The sequence below is a fragment of the Stylophora pistillata genome, chromosome 3 (assembly GCF_964205215.1).
Source record: "Stylophora pistillata chromosome 3, jaStyPist1.2, whole genome shotgun sequence".
Classification (NCBI taxonomy): domain Eukaryota; kingdom Metazoa; phylum Cnidaria; class Anthozoa; order Scleractinia; family Pocilloporidae; genus Stylophora; species Stylophora pistillata.
The window spans coordinates 43,381,357-43,405,447 of NC_142521.1; the positions used below are offsets into that span (position 1 = coordinate 43,381,357).

A 24,091-nucleotide genomic window follows, 5' to 3' on the forward strand; every position below is an offset into this window, starting at 1 on the left:
GGAGACCTTAAAATCTTCCTTTAGGAAGATACCGTAGGCTTTTTTCGATTTCTTTTGAGTCTGTAACGGGAGAAGGCGCCGTGGATTGGCGGAAGTAAACGGAATGAGCATTTCAAATTTTGAAAATGCACCGAAGCTTCGTGAGCTCTCCTCCCCCTTTCTGAGATTAAATTCAATGAGGTGATGGTTGAAGGTATTTGAAACATATATGTAAACTTTATTGAATGGCACCCTTAGGAGGCACTTTCAGGCTTGTATTAATCTAACAATTTCCCTGTACATTTATGGAATCAGTATTCTTGATGTGCATTTAAATTGTTTTAATCCCAACACTTATATAAAATTTGTACTCTACCTTTTTTGTTTCACAGTTCTTGAAACCTAACTCATTTTTATTGTCTAGCTATATATCGAAAATTAGCATTAACATTAACCACGAGCAAAGTTTGTTGTAACATTCTTCAGAATTCTTTACCATTCTTACAGTCGACATTTTGCATATGAATAGCCTTTGGCAATAGTTAAATGCGAAATAATTTCGTTTGATCTATTTACAATCGTAGGGACAGATTCCTGATTATAGAATTTCATGAGACAAAATTGAGATGCTTATGCCTCAATTAGAAAAGTAGCTAGTACAAAACAAAGTAAAGTTGTATCTAAACCCCTGATAGATACACTTTTTGACTCTTGTTTTCAAGTCATTGATTAACCTAATATTTTTAGCTTCCATATATTTTACATAAAATGAAACACTATGAAGATTCCCCAGTACAGCACTGATGAAAATCTGATAGTCTAAATATGGAAGCACAATTACTTAACTTGACATAAATCGTTTTGATTAAAGCCTATTTATTCAAAAATGGTCCTGTGGCCATTAATAAATAATTTTCAATGTCATTTTTTAAAAGATATGATAACTCTATGAAGCAATAATCTCTCTCCATAAGTCTTTTTTCTATAAGTGAAGAAAATTTATGGTTATTTGAGTTTTTTTCGCCCTATGAGCATTATTCACAGGGCATAAAATAAGTGAAAATACACTGTTGCAAATTAAACAGCACCAATCCCTAATCGATTTGACTGAACATCATGGACTGTCAATCCATCCATTCCAAATGAATTAGCTGCAGCATTGAGCAATCCGTTAAAATTCATGACGTCACTTCCATTGGGTTGCATTACATTCCTCGCAGGTTCGTAGAGATAATTTGGCGTGTTGTACCTCGGATATATGTTTGTAATGCTTGGCACATAGCCGAAGTCGTCTTTGGTTGGGGATATATAAGGAATTTCTTGTGGCCGAGGATTTGCAGCCATTGTTTGTGAATTGGAATAAATGTTCAGTGGAGGTACACTGTTTTCGTAAGTGATGGGGAAATTTCCATTTCCTGGAAAATTCATGGCTCCATTGTTGATAAGGTTGTGTTCTTGGAGACTGACAGGATTCAGCACGGTGAGATTTGATGCTTCGTTTTGAACCCATGGCGATCCCATGTAGTCGTCGGGGTTGAGGGTAACCCTTGAGGAGAAAAATGCTTTGTCGATGGCATTAATAAAATCACCTTGGAACGCAGCCTCTGGAGTTGCTTGGCGTGGTTGTTCTTGTTCTGGTAGTGGTAACGGCTGAAAACTGGAGCGACATTCTTGTAAAGGTGAAAAAGACGTTGGAACAGAAACATTCATCGGCGTTGGATTCGGCATTTGCCGTGGTTGGTTGTTCATTGGCGCTGTCTGAAAGATCTGTTCGCTAGGAAAGGTCACATTTGGCGTGCTTGCTGTAACATAGTGACTGCCCTCGGAAAAAAATTCAGGGCGAGTCTTTTCTTTATTTTGATGCAGGGAGGAGTGATCTTTTGCAAAATTCATTTTAGCAGCTGGAATGAAATTCGACGATGTGTTATTTTGCCTTTTAGCTCGCGGTGCTTCCTTTGGCTTGTCATGTTGTTGTTCTGGCTGCATATTTTCTTTGGGTTTGTCAAGCTCTGTTTCGATGGACGGCATCAATGTGGAATTATCTGAGAATAATAATAAAAAAAATACTTATATATCATACAAAGCAAAAACACCGTTGAGTATCGACGCTAGGAAAAACCTTTTATCTTTTAATGTGATCTAAATAACACAGCGTAAGAGAAGTTCTCTGCGCCCATTAGGTACAAATAAGAAATGGAGAAATGTCTCAAAAGTGACCTCACCTTTCATGAGATGTATCTCAAGAGAACGTTTCAACTTTTTATCCATTTCCACAATCATCTGGTTTTCGACCACAAGGAATACATATTCCTCAAAAGCAGTGTGGATCAAATGAAATACACCTAATCACAGGGAAAAAAGAGCGACAAATTTTTAGATAACTTAGCTCAAAACTACCAAATCTGAAATTTGCAGCTCTGTGGTACTTGCCATTTCCTTCACCGAGTGAATAAAGCGAAAGAGTCACCCATTAGGTACAATGGTGCCTCCAACATAATAAACTTGAATTAACACCAAATGTGACAAAGAAGTTAGATGAGATTCATTGGCTGTTTCATGTGAATAAATTGGTTCTTGGTTTCGTGAAAGTGATGCTTGTAACAGAAGTTGCACTTCAAGTGTAGCCAAGTTATCGATATACTATAGGCTTTTAGGATCAACAGAGACAATGGGAATCAGTGTAAGCTGTTTTCTTTTGGCTCAGATTGCCCGGATATCCCTAATGAGGTAAGGCGAAAGTCACAATTGCTCCATAAATTTACCTTAGCCTTGCTGCAATGAGTGTCCAAAACAAACACATTGGAATTTTGCTGCTCAAAACGAAGCAACCTGAAAATAGGAGTATCTTACCAAAACTCGGAGCACTTCTTAGCGTCAAATCAGCTAACAATCGTGCGGTAATAAAAGACCACATGGCAAGAAATTTCCTTGCTCTGTCTTCAATAGAAGTCTTTTCTGATTCCTGTGGATGACCCTAAAAGAAAAACGGTTTATTAGCTGTTGCAATAGGAAAACCAAACGTGTCTAGCTTTAGAGAGAAACACAAATAGCTAAGAAACGTGAATTTACATTTCTATTGTAAAGTCAGGACTGGATAGTTTTCTTTGTATTTTCTGTTATAGTCTAAATCTTATGCCCCATTCACACAGCCAAAACATGTTAAGTTAAACTGAAACAGCTTAAAAATTTGTTTAAGCTTTGGTGTGAATGAGGTATTACTCTTTTAAGCCTAAACCTAGTATTACCAGGGCGAAGGTGTTAGCTTTTTTGAAAACTAAGAGAATCAGAGGAAAGGCGGGAGAGTGAGCCGCCTTCGTACAGACCTTATCTCAAAGAGTATTACTCTTAAGCTACATTTAGATCGATTTCTGTTCAAGGATAAAGGGACTATGTAAAAAAACAAATTAACATTTGCGAGCTGCATATATGGGTCGATAAGAAAATCCACTCCGAGTTGATGCATCGATTTTTATTCAATATTTCTCCTTGAATACAAGGTAACATGAAAACAAGGTAACATGAAAGTAGCTTTAGAAAAAGTCATATATTCATTATTCTCTCTGTTCTCTTCAAACAACTGACAACGTCGCCTGATTCAAATCAATTCTACGTCTCCTTGTTTTAAATTATTAAAGAATTCTAAATGAACACCTTCAGAACACATCGATCCACCACACTGTCCAGCCATTCTATATACGCTTCCAGTGGTGCTTGTTTACTGAGGAGATTTTCGAGCTCACTGACATCTGGCAATTACAAAAGGAGACAACTATTATTAAAAGCAATTGTTTAGGTGCTGGGCAATTCTATAGAGAGTTGTAAAGTTTTCTTAGAGTCAGCCTGTGGCTTTAAAAGCAATAAAAAGCAGGAAAATACCATTTCCGCTTTAATGGGAGGGAAGACAGCTAACTTTTTAAGTTCACAGTCCAATCGTTTAGTTGAGGGTATCCCTCTTTGAATGCGGCTGAAAAGAAACTTTCCTCTGATAAACACTTTTAGGCCTACTCTGGGACCTTAAGTTGCCTCAAGTCGCCTTAAGTCGCCTTAAATCGCCCAAAGTCGCCCAAAGTTACAGCGACTTAACTCCCCAGAGTACTCCTACTTTTAACTCAATGAGATCTTCTTAGACCCCTGATCATTGTGTCATTGACTGTAATTATTATTTTCAACAGCTTCAGTTTCTAAAACGAGGGAGACTAGAGAAAAAACAAAGAGATAACACTTACATGTCTTAGTTTTGTGAAATACTTCCATGTTTTCAAAAATGAAGAAGCTTTTGGAAAGAATTTGATCAAAGTCGATTTTCCTTAGGTCACCCAACATCTGAGAGACATCCTCGTAACTCAATAAAGCTGAACGTGCTGCCTGCAGGAAATAATTCCAAAAGAATTGCGTCAAACAAAATTAAAATTGGGTAAATCAGTAAGATGAAAGTTGCGAGACCGTAAAGGTAGTAAGGTAACCGTTTATCGCGAGTGTGGAAGAAAAAACAAAACAGTGCAAAAAAATCCTGTGCGAAGATTAGGATTCGAACGTGTGGTTATGAGATTACCGCTTAGCTTTTCTGGGGAGGGTGAGAGATCTGATGAAAGAAAGCTTTCAAACTGACGGGTACCGACGGACAAAGGCTGTAAATTCCATTGTGATGGACTGACATCCCTTACAGAGATGTGTTTGTATTCCTAGTCATTTTAGGACACCAAAACCAGGCAAAAGCAATGTAATTTATCAAGGCCATTTAGCCTGGAAGATTTTCAAAGCATAGAGAACAGGTAAGCAATATCTTGGGTCGATATGTAGTATATAGACTTTGTAGGTTCTTGTATACAAATCAAAAGCCATCTAACAAAGGTAAAATTAATGTTTACATACCTGTGCAAGGTGAACGAAGCAAACTTGTCTTTTTAACGCTTGAGTAAATATTCTTGCAACTAAGAATTCAAATTAGGTTATTTTATTTGATTAATGATTATATCATTAATCAAAATTGTGAAAAAGTTGTGCATTATTAGGTTATTTAAGTATGATGCACGATCCTCGTAGTAGAGAGCGCTATTTATGCAATAGCGAAAATCTGAAAATAATCAGGCCTTTACGGGATTCGAACCACTGACCTCTGCGATATTAGTGCAGCGCTCTACCAATTGAGCTAACAAGCCAACTGGGAGCAGACCGTTAAGTTGATTCGTAATAAACCCGTGATGATAAATCACGGATACAATGAATATATGAACTTCATATATTCATTGTACCTAGGTTATTTAAGTTTGCAGGTTTGTTAGTTAACGGATAGATGAATAACGAAATGTGCCTACCTTCTAACTTTGCATTTTTCAGTGCAAGTGGCACCTCAGTTAAAGATTTTTCTAGCCAAGCAAGGAGGCTGTCGGCAAAGTCAATTATTTCTTCTCTGAGACTAAAAATCGAATTGGTTTGATTATTTTCAAGAAAATAGGACAATAATAGCTGCAATTTTCTTGGTTTTATTATTTCATCTTTTGTAACGTACCTGTCTGGAAGATCTTGAATGGTTGAAGGAATAAGTACATCCGTCAAGACCTAAAGCCCATCAAGTCAATCAATTATTCAATTATACAAGCATTCGAGAAATATTCAATAGTTATAAAGATTTCTAAGCTCCTCCTTTAGTTACCCTATCTTGCTTTTAGTTAAGAGAAACACTTATAACTTTCCACTTTTTTTTACCTTGTATAAAATTGAGTCACAAATGGCCACAATGTCAACCACAACAGGACACTCTAGCACTGAAATTATATGGTCCGGCATGCCTTGCCAGAAGTGAGTGATAAAATTCTGAACCTGCAAAATGACAAATGAAATATAAGAGAAAAAAAAATTACTAAATTTTCACAAACGTATACTATGATATGAGGTGGAACTAGTCTCTGTCAAAAGCGGTTGCGGAATGTTCGAAACAAGTGGACCAGGTTGATGCTATCATTTCAATAACAAAAAGATAGAGTACGAGGAAAAAAACCATTGAGCAATTTCAGAGCCACTATTTACTAATAATGACTTCTGTGATACCGTTTCTGGTACGTTTTGCTATTTTTAAATTTATTGAAATAACTTACTCCCTCAAAGTTGGCGCTGACAACAGTATCCAGCATTCTCTGGCAGTGCGTTCGGTACATCATGATGAATGTCTCTACCTGGTAAGATGAAGATACAGCAAGATTATCGCTTTTAAGGCTCCTAGTCTACAATAACTCCGAAAAACTTGTCAATAAGAGTGGAAGTAAAATATTTAGTTTAGTCTGTGTGATTGACATCTAACCTTGTGGTTAGAAACTCCATCCGGTAATTGGACAGTTTTCGCGTTGGGGAATTCAGGTAAAAGAGTTCCAGACTTGGCACTGAGGGAAAACTTCTTGTGGTTTGCGTTCTGGTGGAAAAAGATATGAGGGGTAAGCTTGACTTCACATAATGGAATTTTCTGCACTATCACCTTCACTGCCTTAACATTGCTGATTGAAGGTTACACATTAACTAAAAAATGTGAACGTAATTCTTTCAATCTTGAGTAAAGAGAGTAAGTTTCTAAAGAAACTGTAGTGCTGCGTCGGTGGAGGAGGGGTTAACGCACAAAGAGTCAGCTTTCAAACTCCCTACTTCAATCTTGGACTGATTCGATCGCCAGAATGACATTATGCGACGTTATTACTTCTCCTGATATCATAGGTGACAAATTACTCCTTAATTTTGGCGCGAAATTTCAGCGTTAATTTTTAATTTCACAAGTGAAATTACAAAATTGCTATGGTAACATATTTTGTATCTCGATCAGAGCCAATATGGCGTCGAAATTTAAGACGGTGACCATTGAAGAAGTTAGAAATTAAAAGAAGCGGCCGAAAATTATTGACAGGCACGAAGAATTCGAAAAGTATTTTTTGTGAAGAAACTCAGAAAATTACGAACTTTAACAACAATGTATGCTTTAAACGAAAACTATGTTCTTCTTCATGTTCTCGGTTTTCGATTGAATAAACCAGTAAAAACAATTACGATTGTGAACGTAAATTGTCACCCACGATATAAAAGGTAATCAAATGGTTTTCTCGTGAAATTAGGAAATAATTTCACTTGCGTTTTGTCAAAATTCTGATAATTTCCCTCGCTAAAGGCTTGGGAAATTATCAGAATTCTGACAAAACGCGCGTGAAATTATTTCCTAACTTCACTCGTCGCCATTTGATTACACATACATATCCGTTAAAGACCGGAGCACAAAATTACACTTTGGCTTTCCGTTAAATTTGTACATATGATTTCCGAAGAGAACATAAATGACAGAAGGTGGCTAAGGTTAACTTAGCAGTAACTTACCACGTCTCCCTTTCCTTTCATCCCTGAAAATCTGCAAAATGAAGAGTATTGATAAATTTCCTCCTCTTTTAGCCTCCTAGGTGCAAGGAGTTATCTTAACTCACCTTGATAATCCCTTTTTAGAATAACCAGCATGAAAATAAGCCGATGTCTCCTTTACAACGATGCCATAATAGTGATATCTGTTGAGAATAAGATCATAAAAGAAATTAATATCGACTAGTGATGAATATCAGGTATCCAAACATAGATAGGATTTCTATGCAATTTACTGCTTTACCGAGCCACAAGCAGGAGCAAGGTAACGGCTTTTACATGAATTAATTTTCCCAGTTTGCAACTTGAAATTCACATCAGTCCACTCCAATATTGGCCATCCATAAATCCTTTCGGTTTTATCGTTCGAAACTTTTTTTCTAATGAATTTCCTTCCCTACTATGACAATTTTTGAACGAAATTTAAACAAGTACTTACTTGGTATAACTTATTTAAACTTTGCTTAGTATCGATACCATATTCTTTTCCTTGTAGCGTGGGACGTTTTCTGACAGTTTCCACTTTCAGGATATTGGGGATCGGAACTTTAAAGGGAGCTCTTGTCTACTACCATACGAAAATTATCTGTACAGCTCACGTGAATTTTTTAACTCGTTGGTCAAACTTACTTTGATTGCCCACGAGTTCCAAGTCTTCTTGTCGTCAGCTTTGGAAACCGTTGACGGATTATCTATATAGTTAATTTAGAACAAAAAAAGAAAAAAAAACTCGCATTTGAGTCTAAAAAGGTTGTAAGTTTTCTGTGAGCTTCGACTTGAAATAAAAAAAAAGATGTTAAAGTGTCATGAAAGACAGTTGAGTCATCCGTGGTCACATTTGAGCCCTAGTCCTTCGGATTTCGCAGTGTGAAGCTTAACCATTTAACTCAATTCAGAGGAAGCATATTAATGCAGAAATTATTATTAAAGGAAATAGAGAAAGTTTTTAAACCAAGTTCAAAAGACTCGATTTTCCCTAGTTACTGATTTAAGAAACAGAAGACCTCCTTCCTCAATGAAATCGTCTTTTCTTTAAGCAGACGTAATAATTCATTAAATCATTAAATTATGTTCCTAATGCGGCTTTTACCTTCCCAAAAGTGGCTGGTCCTGCTGGGCACAGCTTGCCCTTACGACAAAAATCTAGATAGTGCGTGTACATGACACATCGTGGTAAACACATCCCTTCCTTCAACTCATAATTTTCACCAAGCCTGTTGAAGAAAACAGATACACTGAAATGCTGAATCCTTAAAATGCAGCCCCTATAAAACTTAGGAACCAACTTACAGTGTTCAACTCGCTACTCAGGTCACTGCATTCAACTTTTGAATGCATTCAACTTTTGCTTGGCGCTTGTTAGATGAACAAAAATTTCACGGCGATCGCGAGTAGGAAAAATTGTTGGTTTCTAAAAAATCTGGACATTATTCGCTTGTAAATTGAAAAAGGCTCCTCTGCGTTGAATTTAAAAGCCTCTATTTCTAGAGGCTTTTAGTGAGCCACAAGCATTATAAAGTGACAAGACTTAAGTCTTTGTTTAGACCCTTCCGTCACAGACGTGGATTTTAAAAGTGTGTCAAGACTAATTCTCATCACTCTTATCAGTTATTTTTTGAGTGAAGTGTCTACTGCTCAGAATTTGGAAACCAATTCTACGCAGGTATCTTTTTTTGTCCACATCGGTCAAGTACTAAGATTTGAGCAGATTTAGAACTACAATAACAAAGGACTACAGAACGTCATATCATTTGATTAGTATATTCGACGCTCTTTATTATTAGAAATTGTGTATATTTATAGACAGGTAATCAAAAGGGAAAAGTCTGCTGATTCATGGTGCCATTTAGTGACAGCTTTATAATGACACGATAAGCAGACGGTAAAGCCTCGTTAACAGACAAGAATAGGCTTCTAACGATATCTTCATAGTCTTTATATTTGATCTTATACCTCTAAAAATTTAATTCATATTACCTCTGAACTGATTAAGCTATAATCCCTTGTACGCGGGGAATGTATAAATCAGTAGTAGTTAATGGATGAGAGGGTTACCTAGCATTTTTTCATGATAGCATATGTGATCATTACACTCTATTTTATCCATTTTCTCCTACCTCATGAGGGGGAGGAGAGCACAGGCGTTTCATCTTTTCCCCTTTTTTTTCCTTTTTTGCGTGTTTTTTGTTTTTTGTTTTTGTTTTTGTTTTTCTTTTCTGTATTCCTTCCCATCACTAATACTAAAGCTAGCAATGCGCTTCAAATAAAAAAATTTTAAGTACTCTTTGATGTCATCTATCGTACTTCCAGCGCCTCTTTTAGTTTCAGTATTGCTGTATGTTATGTCTTTCCAACCGTTATGTTAACAAGGAGAGGTTGACTGGGTAAATATTGAATACGCTTCATTCCTTATAAAGAAACTTAAAAATGTTTTTACCTGGTTTCGGCCTTTTCCGATAATTTCTTCTTGTTTGTGTTTCCCCGTCAACTTGTTTTCAACTTTCGCACTTAATATCCGTGACTTAAATAAGTCGCGTTACTTGTCTGTTTATTTCTCTCTTCTACGAGGATTTTACTTACCATTTTAAAGTTTGAGCAATCTGCCTCTGTTTCTTCTCCAGCATAATGAAAGAATATGACTCTTTCCTTCTACCTCCTGAAACGATAGCGTTTAGAAAACAGATTTAGCTTTGTTGAAATAACTAATTATCAAGTGTTACAAATACTACTCACAAAAAACTACAGAAGAAAACTTGCGATCTTCGATCAATGACTCAACTCACCTTTACCGTGAAGGATGCTTAATTTTGTGAAGACCTATCAGTGTATGCGTTTGTCATAAGAACTAGAATATTTAAGCCGAGCTCGTTAACATTTTAGAATGCTTGTGTATAATGTCTCTTTGCCCTATTTGACTTATGCTCTTAAAGTAGCCCTCAACACAATGAGCAAACAGACAATTGAATTCAGGGTCCGTGCCCTTTTAAGTAGTGATTAAATACAACAATGGAAACAAAACAATGTTTTCATGCACAACCTTTAGCTTTGGTTGACCTCTGAAGCACGTGTGTGTAAAGAAAGTTCTAAACACCAAAGGTGTAAAAAAGATTTGCCCCAAATGTTTTTCTAAAAGATGCGAAGAGAACCTCAATACACTACTCATTTAGGGATGTTACGTTGCCTAGCAGACGAACGAAATCCACTGTATCGATAGTTACAATGATTACTCAAATATTGCTGGGAAGTGTTGATGATCGAAGTTTTGGCCCAATTTACAGTTTCCGAGTTAAGAGTTTTGTCCGTTTCACGTTTTTCTTGAGAACATTCCTCCGATGTTAGGGAAATCTCGAAAGAATTTGGACAAAATGTTTGATCTAGTCAGTGGGTAACTCAAGCGACAAAAGAACTTTCTACTGTTTCTTTTCATAATTTTCACCTGTTGCACACTTTCCTCGAAACGCGCGCTAGCTGATTAAGTCAATTTCGTCGGTGTTAGAGCGTTTCTCTTTGTAAACTGTTCTGATCGTTGCACTGGATACCTAATCTCAAATCATTCTTTACGACAAAAGATTTAGTTTTTCGGTCAGGGAAAAGGATGAAATATTAACTTCGATCATAAAGTTCTTTTTTGAGATGACAATTTGGCTTTTAAAGCTATCATTTATTGCTGAACCGAAATTGCGTATAAAAAGGAAAAAAAGAAACGTGCCAGCTGCCTCAAATCAAATGAAAGATAGTGAGAGTCGAAGATCTGCGCATATGGAAGACTCAGCAAGGCAAGCATTTTAGTATTTCTTAATTATCGTCAAACTCAAAGACGATTAGCTATCATTTTCGTTTCTTAGTCCTCTATTAAGTTCTTTTCCTTTGTTTCTCTTTATGTCTTCTCTGCCATTTGTGCAACCTTTATAAAATGAATAATTTCTTTATATTTCTTTTTCATAATTTTTCAAGAAATCTTAAATGCAGTATTACGTTTCTTAGTGAAAAGTGTAACATCGATGCGGGGGTAGAGAGACCTGTAACGACCAAACAAAACAGATTCCAACAAATACTTTCTAACATTTTTCAAATCACGACCAATAGCTCATTCAATTAGATTTAAAGTATTTCTGTCTTTAAAAATATTATCTCACATAAATCAAATTTTCTCTTAAAACAAATAACTTTTTAATCTTTGTTTCATAACTGTAACCGCTGCTCTTAACGTTGTCTCTACAGCCTCTACAAGATTTCCAGAGAAGATTGAGGAAAAACTGTAATAATCAGAAATGAAAACGTTGTGGATAAGTCCACCACAAAATAATATTATTCTATATAATACTGTTAGGATAGCCGTCTTCACCGCGATTTACTACCAAATAAACAATTCATTTTTAGCGTAGCTGCTTAGTCTTTTTTCATTGAGCTTAACTTTAGTCCTTAGAGTTCTGTAAAAATGCAATTTACTTAAATAGGCATTCTACACATTGAAACAGCTTTTATAACCACAACGAACTTTCAACGCAACACTCAAACTTCCACGGCACGTTTTAAGGGCACAGTTTGCTTGCCGTGATCGTGGACATGCTGAAGAATGTTAATTAAAACATTAATGCTGAAAAGCCTTCTGTATACCTTACCTAACCTCTTCGAATCTTGCTTTGGAAACAGTGTATGTCAGTTTTGAAGGTGACCTATGTCCTTCTAAAATCCAATAAATGGACAAAAGTCACATTTATACTAGGCCCATTCAGAGGGTTTCTATAAATACATGCCGCAATTACGTTAAAACTCAAGTATTCTAATCTACAAATGTATAAGTTATCTGACCGGAATCCAATACCGAAGAACTAAAAAAACAAAAAGTTTATTTCCCTGCATGTGAAAAAATATTGTGCTTTCTGTTCGTGGCGAATGGTACAGTCATTGTGCTCATGTAATTTCAAAATATATATTTACTGCGATAGTAAAACAATCCTGAATGTTTTCTTAGGGCAGTTTAAAGCCATGAAGATTTAATGTGGTTTGCGTGATTGTTTTTCTCCTATCGACATAAGTTAGGTCATAATATTTGTGTATAGCATTTTCCTTTAAGGTTAGAGTTTAAAATCTTGATAGTATAGGGAATATTACTCTTTTTCCCATACAAGTGTCAGCTTTTGCTCTTACATTTCACCGATGTTGGCCACACTAGAATTTAATGGAAGTCCTCGATGTATACTAGATTCATTATATTTGCCAGATACTGGTTAGTGTATTGCTCTTGCATGATGTAAGCCTTAAGCGTTGCTCATGCGCGAGTAGGTTTTTTGGAAAAAAAAGAAAACACAAGAATTGAAACAAAAATAGACGAGTTTTCTGTTACAAAAGGTCAGGTCAGGTCGAAACCTGCCCTTTGGCACACATGTCATTAGTTGATGTTATGTGTTAACAGTGTGATCGCCAAATCTGCGCAAACTTCAGAGATATAGCGGGGAGATAATTACCACAAAACTTATATAAAAAGAGACATGAGAGCTTATGCGCACACCCTAAGCCTACTCCCTAAAACCACGAGTGGGGGAATGATGCATCCAAGTGTAGAACGAAACTTTAAACTGTATGGAAAATGCACAAGAGAAAAAATTACTGTAAATCATTTATTCGTTTTATCATTTTATAGTTAAACTAACTGATTTCTTGAAATACCAAACTTTCATTAAGTGTTAGTAAGAAAATGTTTATAACCTCGTAATTTTTATCAGAAGTTAAGATATGTGATAAGAGTTTCTCTTGCTCGAATACAATATAGTTATTTATTTCTTGATGTCTTCTTCATAAATAATTGCCGAGTCATTTGCCATCAGAGGGTAACAGTGGCTTACCTTCCAATCCATTAGATTCACATGAAGAATTAGAGGTTTCAATCGTGTTGAGAGCGATTTCAGTAAGTGGGTCAACCATTTGATGGAGGAAAAAAAGCTCGAAGCTTTCCTATATTTTTAGGCATGTCTAGGAAGGGATTAAAAGGTATTGGAGAATGAGTCTCACAACTGGGGAACAAAAAGCATCTAATATTGTTTGCAAAGTAGGAATAGCGATCACATGGCCAAAAAATATTATAAGGCCCACCACTAGTTTCATGTCAACCAAGTTCTAGTGAAAAAGGATTTCGACGTGAGTTTTTGCTTAGAAAAACTTTCTTTGTCACTGTATGGAAGTCATGCTCCTGTCAAAGGAGCTGAGAATACCTAAAGTAAAATGCGGAAGGGTGTTTGTAGGTCGTGGCTAACCCAAATTCGAAATTGCTGACACAGAATTGGGGATGAAATTATCGCACTACACTTGTTCAGGACTCAGTCATTGTATCGGTGTGTCGGCTTCAACGGGTCATATTGTCTTTGTACGGAATCCAATCCCTCTCAAAGTCTAGCTTTTGTCCTTATGTTATTCGACAACCGACAAATTTGAGATGATTGAAAAGGTAAAAAGGTAGTCCAAAGGGCAATAAAATGTTTGTCACGATTCACGAGTCTCTTGATTAGTACCCACCCCCTTTTAAAACCAACTTCCTGTGGAATCAACCACTGGATTAAAGTACCAAATATACACTTAAAAATGGTTTCGTTTGACGTCAAACGGTGTCTAGCGGGTGCTCTTGAAGTCGTTCCAACACAGACTGACTTAAAATAACCTGCTGTTTTTATAAGCTTGCACGCGAGTAAATCTTTCAGTTAAATGAAACTAAAAAGACAAACTCCAAACAGAGAAAGTGAAACAGTTCTTGAAGCGAATTTCTTAAGGTATTGCAAGGCTAGCCGACTGATCATGTTACTGTTAGCGTTATAAAATTCTACCGAAATTGTAATATCGTATTCAGCAAAATTTTTCTTGACCCCTGAATCAAACGTTAGCTTCTTCTAATATTGACCATTTCTATTCCACTTAATCTGCCCTTGAAGCCTCATGGTGGCGGCCTGCGACTTATGTATTGCGGATTGTAACGCAGTATTATTCCCCTCCCACATTTGGACGGGAATAATCCATGATTTCTCTCACTCATGGGAAATAGCCAAACGTAGACGCCTTTTGTGGCAAGGAAAGCCCTTAACTCTTTGACTCTTACCTTTGAGAGATCTATATTTCGCAATTATGGTATAAACAATTCCAAAATAGCCAGATGAACTATATTTAGTTGTAGGACTGCTTATTTAAACTCGCCAAGACCTAGTGTTACATGTACGAACTGCTGATTAGAAGAGCAACATCACTTATTTTCATAAGATTAAAGAATTTGAAATTTTCTTCATCGTCAAAAATAAGGAGTAGCTTTCGTTTTGAGCTTCAAAATATGTACTAAGCTTTCAGTCTCAGATATTTCCGGCGAAAGTTCTCGAAACAGTTAGGCAAACAAATCGGTACTTACTAAATAAATCTTGGCCTAACAAATAAAATAGCTAAATGTCATATTAACAGACTGATATAAGTTTTTATCTAAAATGAGGCGACACACATGTAGTTATCAAAAGTTCTTCGAAAGGCGCCAGAAATTCAAAAGAAGAAAAAAATCTGTCTTTAGTGCTTTACCAAGCTCATTTGTCATTTTTCTCATTTCTTTTACAATACAGGCTACTCGAACAAGATTCATTAGGTCTCTATCTATATTCGCTTTACGCAAATAATTCATAGCGTTCGGGTTAAGTTTTTAAAAGTGGGACATCCCACAAATACTGCTTACAAATCTATCTCTAGTTATTTAAGCAAGATCAAAACCTTCGACATCCTTTATTATAGAAAAAAATGAGTTTTACAATTCGTTCAAGAATAAAAACTCTTGGAAATAGGCGCACAATTGTGGAGTGGTAAATTTTTTCACCGACTGTTTGATTTGGCTTTTTACAAAGAACAAAAACCGTAGTAATGCTAAAATTTACTTGCAAATTTAGCCGCTTTGAAAATATAATCTCCACAAGCTCACACTATTTTTGCATTCTATTTTCTGATGAAATAAATTTACTATATCCACCCTTTGATAACGATGAATTGATTTTTTTTTTTAGCCAGACAATTTTTCCTTTTTCGAAATGGAAAGAGCCATAACATGGTGTGATACTGAACTGATGAAGTTGAACAATCTGGAATCATTACAGTATTCTTTCAAATAAAAGAAAAAGAAAAAAAAAGATCTTTGGCGACAAACAACTAAGGAAAACCCCGAAACTGGCTCATTTCTTATCACGAGCTATCTAAGACTACTTTTCGTCAACCTTAGCGACACTGGCAAATAGAATACTCTAAAATTGCCAAGGCTTCGGCTGAAATTATCAACTGGAGAAAATGCCTGTCTATGATTTACCTCTTTGTTAGGGGAGTTAACAGCAAGCTTTCCTTTCTCAGTAAAAACTCAATTTTTAACTTAACTGTCCTATGAGCTCTCCTGAGCGTTCTCAAACGAGCTCGCACGCTATGAATGTGTACCAAGCTCTTAATGCGTGCCCACTTGTACTAGTAAACATCTGTTGGCATCAAACGCTGAAGGGCCCTGAGTGACAAAGTCGTTTGAATGAAATGCAACAGCGTGGGCCTATTTGTGCGCCCGGTAACCTATTGTTCTTTTGGAACCCTTTTTGTGCCGGGAAAGTTCAGAATACATGTCTTCTTGAAATGCAATATCATGGTACCTGCGTATCTAAAGTGATTCGTGACACTACTATCTTGGGCACTTCGCCTTTAAAATTCTGCTGCCGCCCTACAAAGAACGGGTCCAGACAAGGCAATTTTTGAAAAATGAGAAATGTCTTCAACCTCAAGTCTCGAATTGATTCAGGCAGTTTTTCTCTTTTTTTTAAGCGTTTAGTCCTAGTCGATCTTTGCCACGCTAAACCGTTTTAAGGTCGAATTTTTGATGAAAAAAGGGAAGTTAATGGTTCATTGCAAATATTCTAGTGCACCCCGGAGCGTCTAAGCAAGACATAACAGAGAGTACATGTACACGTGATAAAACTTAATTTTCACTACTGACATTTTAAAAATCTTTATTCCAAACTTCCTCAGTTAGGATGCATGTGCAGAAATTAAGGCGCATGTTGTGGTAAACATAGTTAAGCTATGAAAAGTCTGTTCACTTTCAAAATTTCTCTATTATTTTCATAACTTTCCTCCCTAAACATAGAGGCTGAGCATTAAGTTAAAACTGGTTAACCGTTACCTGTATTAAGAAAACCTATCCGCAAATGAGGCAGCATTTGGTAATAACAGGTTTCTCCCTAGAACAGGGGAGTATGAAGCTTTACGTGCATGATCAAAATGTGTCTTATTTAAAGAGGTTACTATTGCGTTTGGGAACGTTGGATCGAGTTTAATTCAGGACTATTTTGTACACCGGTGCTTTTAAATCAGCTTACATGCCAACCCTTTCAGTGATTATTTCGTGTCAAAACAAAGTACAAACAGAGAAAATTTTGTCATTCCGTTAGGTCGGATAATTAATCTTAAAAGAAGACAAAGGAACAAAACACCAAAGCTGATCCTCATGCGAATGTGTGGTGACCTTTGTTCCAAATGGTACCTGGTTCTGTATTCAATTAAGATAAAGGTGCTAATGTTTTCCCATCTGTTCTTCGCTGCTCTTGAGCTTAAAGAAAGCGCCCTTTCGGTCACCTTGGGGGGAATTGTACTATTTTACATAAAACCTGAAATCAGTATCGTTCTCCCTAGTTAAACTGCTGATATTGATTGCCTTTTTTTAAATAAGGAGATTTAAAATGTTCGGCCACCGTTCAGTTTAGTAAAAGGAACTAAGTAATTATCAGAGGTAATTACGCCAAAAAATTTCTACCTAAATGAAAAAGTAACAGATGTTTGTTTAGCTAGTTAAAAACGATTAATGCATAATTTTTCTTTTTTGTGGCATACAACAGACGCATTTTTATTCGAGGTTTGAATCGGGTCTCCAATTGCGCGCTGAAACCTCACAAAGTTGCTCGAGATTATTTTCAATTAGTTTTCATCTGTGTAAGTTTTCCAATGACAAACGTTGTTTTCGGATTCTCAAAGCAGGAATTTTTCGAGATTTGATTTTATTCCTGGTCACGGGGCAAGAGGCCGTTGGGACAACTATTTTGTTTTCATTTTCTTATTTATTAATTTTTTTATTTTTTTATTATTAAACTTACTGTCTTATAGGTGCAATGAGGGTTTTTGCATTTGCGACTGAAAAAATTTTGGACATTTTAACGCCTGAGCTAAGAAGAGAGAAACTACTACATGCAAACAATCCTTTGTCAGGCGCAAATAAAATTTATTCTCTGCTCAAAAACAGGTAGCGGAGTAAAACAAAAGGATTTAAGACGCACCTGCCATGAATAATTTATACCCAAAAACCTTATTATATTTTGTGAATAAAAGGAAAAACGCTATTTCGCAACAAACATAAACAAAGAGCCAAATATGGAAAGTTGAAAGAGATTACTATGAACCATGTCGGAGGATAATGTTTAAAATATCACTAAAGGGTTCTTAATTTGGTTCTTGGCTGAAAAGGGAGATTTATTTTAAAAAAGAGCCGTTAAGTTGTCTCGGCCAAGTTATTGTGTTATACTAAGGCTGATCAAATATTTGCAGACTCACACAGGAAAGACACAGAATAATTAAAAAGATTAAGATCCTGACGGTAAATATTCATGTTATGATGAAGTTTACACACCTTGGTTTTCTGGCTTTAGCCGAGATTAAGATTACTTTCCCTGCGCCAAAAATTGAAACTTCCTTTTACATTCGCTTTTCTCTGCCAACACGTGGAAACACTTGAGACTGATATTTGAAAGATACCATGCATAGAATTACCTTGAGTAAAAATTTGAAAGAAATACTCACTTTTTCTCTAATAAAGAACTTAAAAGTCCCCTCGTGTTCGAGAACACAACGATACAGAAACATGCGAATATATTTCTCGTTTCTAAATATTATAGCAATATATGTGTTCCAACTCGAGAATAAAAGGAACCCGAAGGCATTTTGCACACTAGAGTTAAGAATTAGCGAGGGCATCTTTTAGAGTGCCAAAGTGTAAAATGATGTGAGAGCACACATGGTGCGAGAAGTGTCTGCCTAAGGGCGATTAGAGTTTGACAGGTGTAAGCGTTTGAATGATTTATAAAAATTGTGACCTTTCCACTGTTTTGAGGAGCGTTACGACGATCGTCAAAAACATTTAGAAAGAGTTTTTTTTCACTTAGGAGCTTTCACATTCTTAGAAAGGTCTCTCAAGCTGTATGGCTATAATTTTTTCGCTCCACGCGGATACTTGTGAAATTTCTGACAACTGTAGCTCTTTGCTCTTTGGGAGGTTTGATTAGCGAGTGAAATACAATTATTTTTTCCAATCACAACCTTTGAGAGAGAATAACAAGGCAATATTAGTTGATAAATCTCAGATCAATCAATATCTTGCAGGAGCACCGTTCGTTTTTTCATTCTCTCAGCGAGTTGTTTTCCTACATTAAGCATATCTTCACATCACCCATTTCAAAAGGTGCTCGCTAGTCTACGGAAATCCAGAGGCAGAATTTCTCATTTTCAAAAATCAGCAAAAAATTGGAATGTGAAATTCTATTATTTGAAAATTGGTACTCTTGCCTAAGTAGATGGACAATAATTGCAAATGTACATAGGGAAGTATTCTTGTTCTCCAGGGTATTTTAAAATTAGGCCTAGAGCTCTCTCCGGTATTTTGAGAAGTCAAGATTTTTTTTTTTCTTGGATAGGGCTATCGTATATTTTGAGGAAGCTCTATGGCATCAAAAAGTAGTAATGTTTGCATGATTAATCAGGCACATTGTCAGAGAAAAAAGCATTTTACATAATGCGACGACTCGTTTGGTGTAGTGACACTAATACAGTTGTGTATTACTGGACTAGAAACTGACGAAATATATTTCAACCCAGTGCTTTCAGTCACATTTCAATCCATTTTCTCTTCTGCGTCCGTCACTTACAATCATCTCCCCAAAATCAAACTGTTTTTGTCTAGTTCCTGAGCCTAAAACTCAAAGTCCTGATCATCGGGATTCCAGCGAGACCTTTGGCAGCAGAGAATCAAATACAGTTTTATATATATATACTGTTTGAAACCGTACTTCTGTAAGCTTGAGATTGAACGGCCGAGTAGTATTTTCTTCTGCATCACCGTCACCCAACTTCTTGCGAAGTTCGAATAACATGGAAAAATGAAGCTTGCTTCATAACAGGAATATCATTGAAACATTTGTTGCTGGAGGAAACAAAGTCAGACAACGAAACGATGTAAATGATATTTACAGATGATAGTAATACAGCGGGTAAAATAAACAGCAGGCATAGGACGATGTGGTCATCTTGTGTTCGAAAGTGGCGAAAACAAACTTAGGTGGACAAAATACTTTGCACTGTGATAAGAACGTGCAACTCCTTGCTGGCAAGTAATCGGAATAACTACTAAGAAAACAATGTGTATGTTGATGGTAAACTACATGAGGAACTACATTGAAGCTTCTCAGAGGAATGAAAATTTGCTAGTATGCCGCGATACTTTAGTGGGTGTAGAACTGCTGTCGAACTTGGTAAACAAATGTTTATAAGCCACCGGCAGTGCTTGAGGTGTGACTGGCCTTCACCTAAATCAGCTATGTCTACAGTTAGATAAGGAGGTGTTCAGCACAATATAATACGAGAACAGGAAAAAATTCGAAAAATATACCCTACTGGAAAAAGTGGAAAAAATTACGGCTTGTTTACCAAAAATGGGCTTAAAACTGTTGTAATTACACAAGTTGTAACCGAAGTGAAAGAGCATGCAGTAGGGAAGTGGCCGGGATATAGATAAACTCTAAGATATGGTTAACAAATACATTCAAGTTAGAGGGCCGAGAATTTTATATTTTTTTTAATCGTGTAAGTCGTATTGCCTTTAGCTTTTGCTCTTATTTTTTCCGATTAAGCCTCAATATCGCTGCTATGAAGATAATTGTCAAAAAGAAATCATCTTCTTTTCGTTTCATTCACAATAAATGTTACAAACTCAAGAGTACTAATTTAGGCTCACACCCGGAAGAAGCGATGGAAAAGCGGAAGTCAAAATAGCCGAAGAACATACTTATGATTCACTGATTCGGTAGAAGATGACTTTCATTCCAGAAATCAGATATTCAATCTCTCTTTTCTTCCGGAGTTTTGGGACCAGTGTAAATGGGCTAACATTATCATGTAGTCCATGCTTGGAAGGAAAATGAAAATATTGAAAACAAAAATATTGCGGCACAAAAATTTAACTTAAAACCTGATAGGCCAGAGTGACTTAAGCATTGGCAAGATATAAGAACGCATTCGTATTCGAAAAACGCTTTGAGACTGTGTCAAAATCAAACCTTTTAAATTGAAAAGTCTTTACTTTATTGCAGAAATAAAGGAAGTTGTTTGTTCATGTTTTTTTTTTTTTTTGCCGACTTATTAAAAATTATGAACTGACCAAAAAGAGGGGAGAAAAGAGAAGGAAGAAAAAGAAGAAGAAGGGATTTTAAAATGAACATTCAACATCGACCCGAAGGCAGCTGCCCATATCAGATATAATTCATTTCAAATTATGCAGCCGGGCCTCACATTGTTAGCTGTCGACACAGAAAAAGATCTTACATTTTGATAAAGCAAGTTTATACCATTTCTGTTCGAATTTGGAAGTCGTAAACGACAGGTTATGCGCTGACGAACTTCAAAATGACAAAACAGACAAACTTAAGTACGAATATCTACTTGCCAATGTCGACAGGAACAAATGCATTTAAATCGATTCTTTTTTTTTCTCTTGTTTTATCACTCATGTCGAACAATAAGGTTAAAACACTTTTAAATTAGCATTTAAAAGCCCTACGACATTTTCGGCAATGAGTACGTACTTTACTTAAATTTAGGAACAAAACGAGGCAATTTTCTTGACGTTGTGTCTACGAAAAAAAATATACTGCTGCTCAGTTTGTTTCCTAAAGCGTGATTTAATTTATGAAATTAGACATCGGGGATTTGAAATATTAAAAAGCTGTATTCGTTATTTCAATCAGCAATTTATTCGGAATTAATAACAAGTCCTACCCTAGTAATATGTTATTATTGGCAGTATTTAAAACACTCGGACTATTCGTCGCTGGATAAGATCCCCTTTTCTCAGAGTAAAGCTCACATTTAAAGCAATATATTTAAAACGACAAACTTGTGCTCATCGCGAAATGGAAATGTTCGAAAGGTAAAAGATACTTATTTCAACAAAGGAAATATTATAACCTTGCCTTGCCACAGGACAATGTTAAGCTCTCATTCAATTGTGTTTTTAAGACTAAGAATGATTGTAATATCGATCTATTTTTCCCCTTCTGTTCATTGTGTTAAACAACGAGCAAGATGCTTGGTTATCGCGCTTCTCCAAGTTTTTATTTCTAACGAATATAACTGTTCCAACGACTCTGCCACTTTTCACCGCTATTATTACTTTTGATTAAATTGTACCATTTTTTAAATTGGTGATAAAATATAGTCCTTTCTTAGAATCGTCTCCCAGCATGCGGTCAAAATACGACGTTATTTTTTACTTAAAATTGCTTCATTCCCTCAAGACATCGAACGCTTCTATAAATGTGTTAACATAACACAATATTTATATATTTCCGAGAAACTCATTTTACCAGCTAAGGCACTAATTATCACATCCTAAACCAGCGATCAAGGCACAGTGATTGAAAATGTTCTTACTTACTTACCCTTGGGTCTGTATTGTTTTACGTCTTCTGCAGAAAATTCATCATCGTCTGGCTCGACCTCGCAATAGGATTTTTTCGAGCAAACCCTTCTCGGTCTTTCAACGTGGGTTTTTGTGTGGGAGACACTCGGCTTCGAAAGTGTTTGAATTGCCTTTGAAGCCATTCCTACTCACGCGGATCTCCGTGAAAATAAATTTCGCTAGAAAAACTCTGAGTTATTTCCTACTTTTGAGTGTTAGTAGTATTCCCGCCGCTAAAGACCTCTAAGAATACGAATTTCCGGACTGGTTAATAACTGAGATTCGTGCCGTCAGCAGGTGCAAATATCTCCCACCTTCTGAGTTTTATGGTCAAGGGCTGAAAAAGTCGCCTTTATGAATAATACAAAATTGAAACAAAGCGAATTCATTGCAGTTGCTCGACGGTGAGTTGCGATTGGTCGGTTTTGATAATAGTCCAAGAGGATTGCCACGCTCATATAAAATCATCAGAAAAGTTTTAATTGACAAATATTCCCATTGTAGCTTTGTAAACATGTCGCTAAATTATTCCGTATATAATTTCGAATTCGCTCTGCACGCAGCGTTCGATCGGCCCATCACGTACTGATTTTATAAATTTTCATAAAAATTTCGGGCTTAAAACGTTAAACGCTCGCGGTCTGGCAATAGCGATCATGTGACAAAGCACCCGCCTTTTTGAGGCCATAAACGATAACAAAAGGGGCCAATTTGGTGGATTTAAAACGAAATAGAAATATTCGCTCATTTTTAATTTGAATGAAAAGTGCAAAAGACCAGTTAGTTAAAATTCAACCGCAGATGTATCAGGACAGATTTAAATTACAGGTGTTGTTAATGGCTGTTTCGCTCCTCAAATACATCAGAGCTTGCATGCAACTGACTCACAGCGACTTCAGAGCCACGCAATAACGAAAAAAAAGCAACAAATCGTTGTGCTAAGCAGCGGAAAGGTTCTTCCTAAATCTTATTTCAATTTATTCGTAACAAAATTAAATAGATTCAGTATCTTTTGTTGTGACAAATTAACTTATAAAGACAAAGCAAGATCTAAGAGGAAGTCTAGAGTTGTAAGAGTTTTCTTATTTCCAGTTTCTTCATGCAGTTACAATTATTTTGAACGGAGATTCAGGTTAGTTCACCCGTCAAAATTTAGGTTATTGTATTTGTTGATAATTACGTAGATGGTATGGCAACCTTTTAAGTTGCCGAGAAATGAAGAACGAGCGGTGTACAACTGCGAACTGGTAATGCTTTCAACTAGTGCAAAGCTGCGTGAATAAATAAAAAAATAAACCTATTTCCTGATTTAAAAATTTACTCACCTACTACGTAGGCCTATTCTGTTTTAATAATCTTTTTTATTTATTTATTAATTTTTTCTTTGCAGCACTTTTTCATTCGAAGAAGTACTGTTATTGACGGTTTGAAACAAATTAAAACAAGTAGAAACATTTAGAAGCTCTAATAAACTATAGATAGGTAGCTACCATACTTATTTCAAATGGAGGAAAAATTATTATAACAACAGAATGAAAACTTCAGCTGGCTGGCAGCCTGTCATGGCAGGCAGTTTGACAGCTGTAGCATGCAAATACTTCGTGCAGACTGTAAGAGGTAAAATGATGCCTAATTTTTCCGCAGTCTTTTATAAGTATCAGAACGTTTATCACGGGATCGTTCTTGATGTATAATTTTCGCGATCTTAATATTGCTTCCTAGCAAGGAAGCCAAGTAAACAGCTAACACGCTTTGCAATAATCATTAAGTGAAAGTGGCTTCCATTAACTACCCCAATTTCAGCCGCTAACCAACAAGTACCTCGATATTCATAGTTGATGAAAAATATATATTTGGAACCCTCTCGGTGGGGTTTTGTTTTTTCTAAAGTGAACTTCAACTTCAATCCTCTTCCCCTCCGGCATCATTTGATATTCATTCATATGTGACCACGTGTGTCGA

At 36.2% G+C, this 24,091-nt stretch overlaps 1 protein-coding gene across 1 annotated transcript; it reads right to left on the reverse strand.

Annotated features, from left to right (window-relative positions):
• Positions 1 to 194: 194 nt before the first annotated feature.
• LOC111339331 (regulatory factor X 4-like) lies at positions 195 to 22,468 on the reverse strand. The gene is made up of 17 exons (XM_088753800.1): positions 22,110 to 22,468; positions 9,946 to 10,021; positions 8,456 to 8,579; positions 7,996 to 8,057; positions 7,434 to 7,511; positions 7,330 to 7,360; positions 6,278 to 6,385; positions 6,075 to 6,152; positions 5,686 to 5,799; positions 5,489 to 5,538; positions 5,295 to 5,395; positions 4,852 to 4,910; positions 4,206 to 4,344; positions 3,631 to 3,725; positions 2,830 to 2,953; positions 2,202 to 2,321; positions 195 to 2,021 (listed from the first exon to the last, which is right to left on the reverse strand). Exons 1-17 carry the CDS (start codon positions 22,270 to 22,272, stop codon positions 1,057 to 1,059), a joined length of 2,487 nt encoding a protein of 828 aa, XP_088609926.1. The 5' UTR covers positions 22,273 to 22,468; the 3' UTR covers positions 195 to 1,056.
• Positions 22,469 to 24,091: the final 1,623 nt, after the last annotated feature.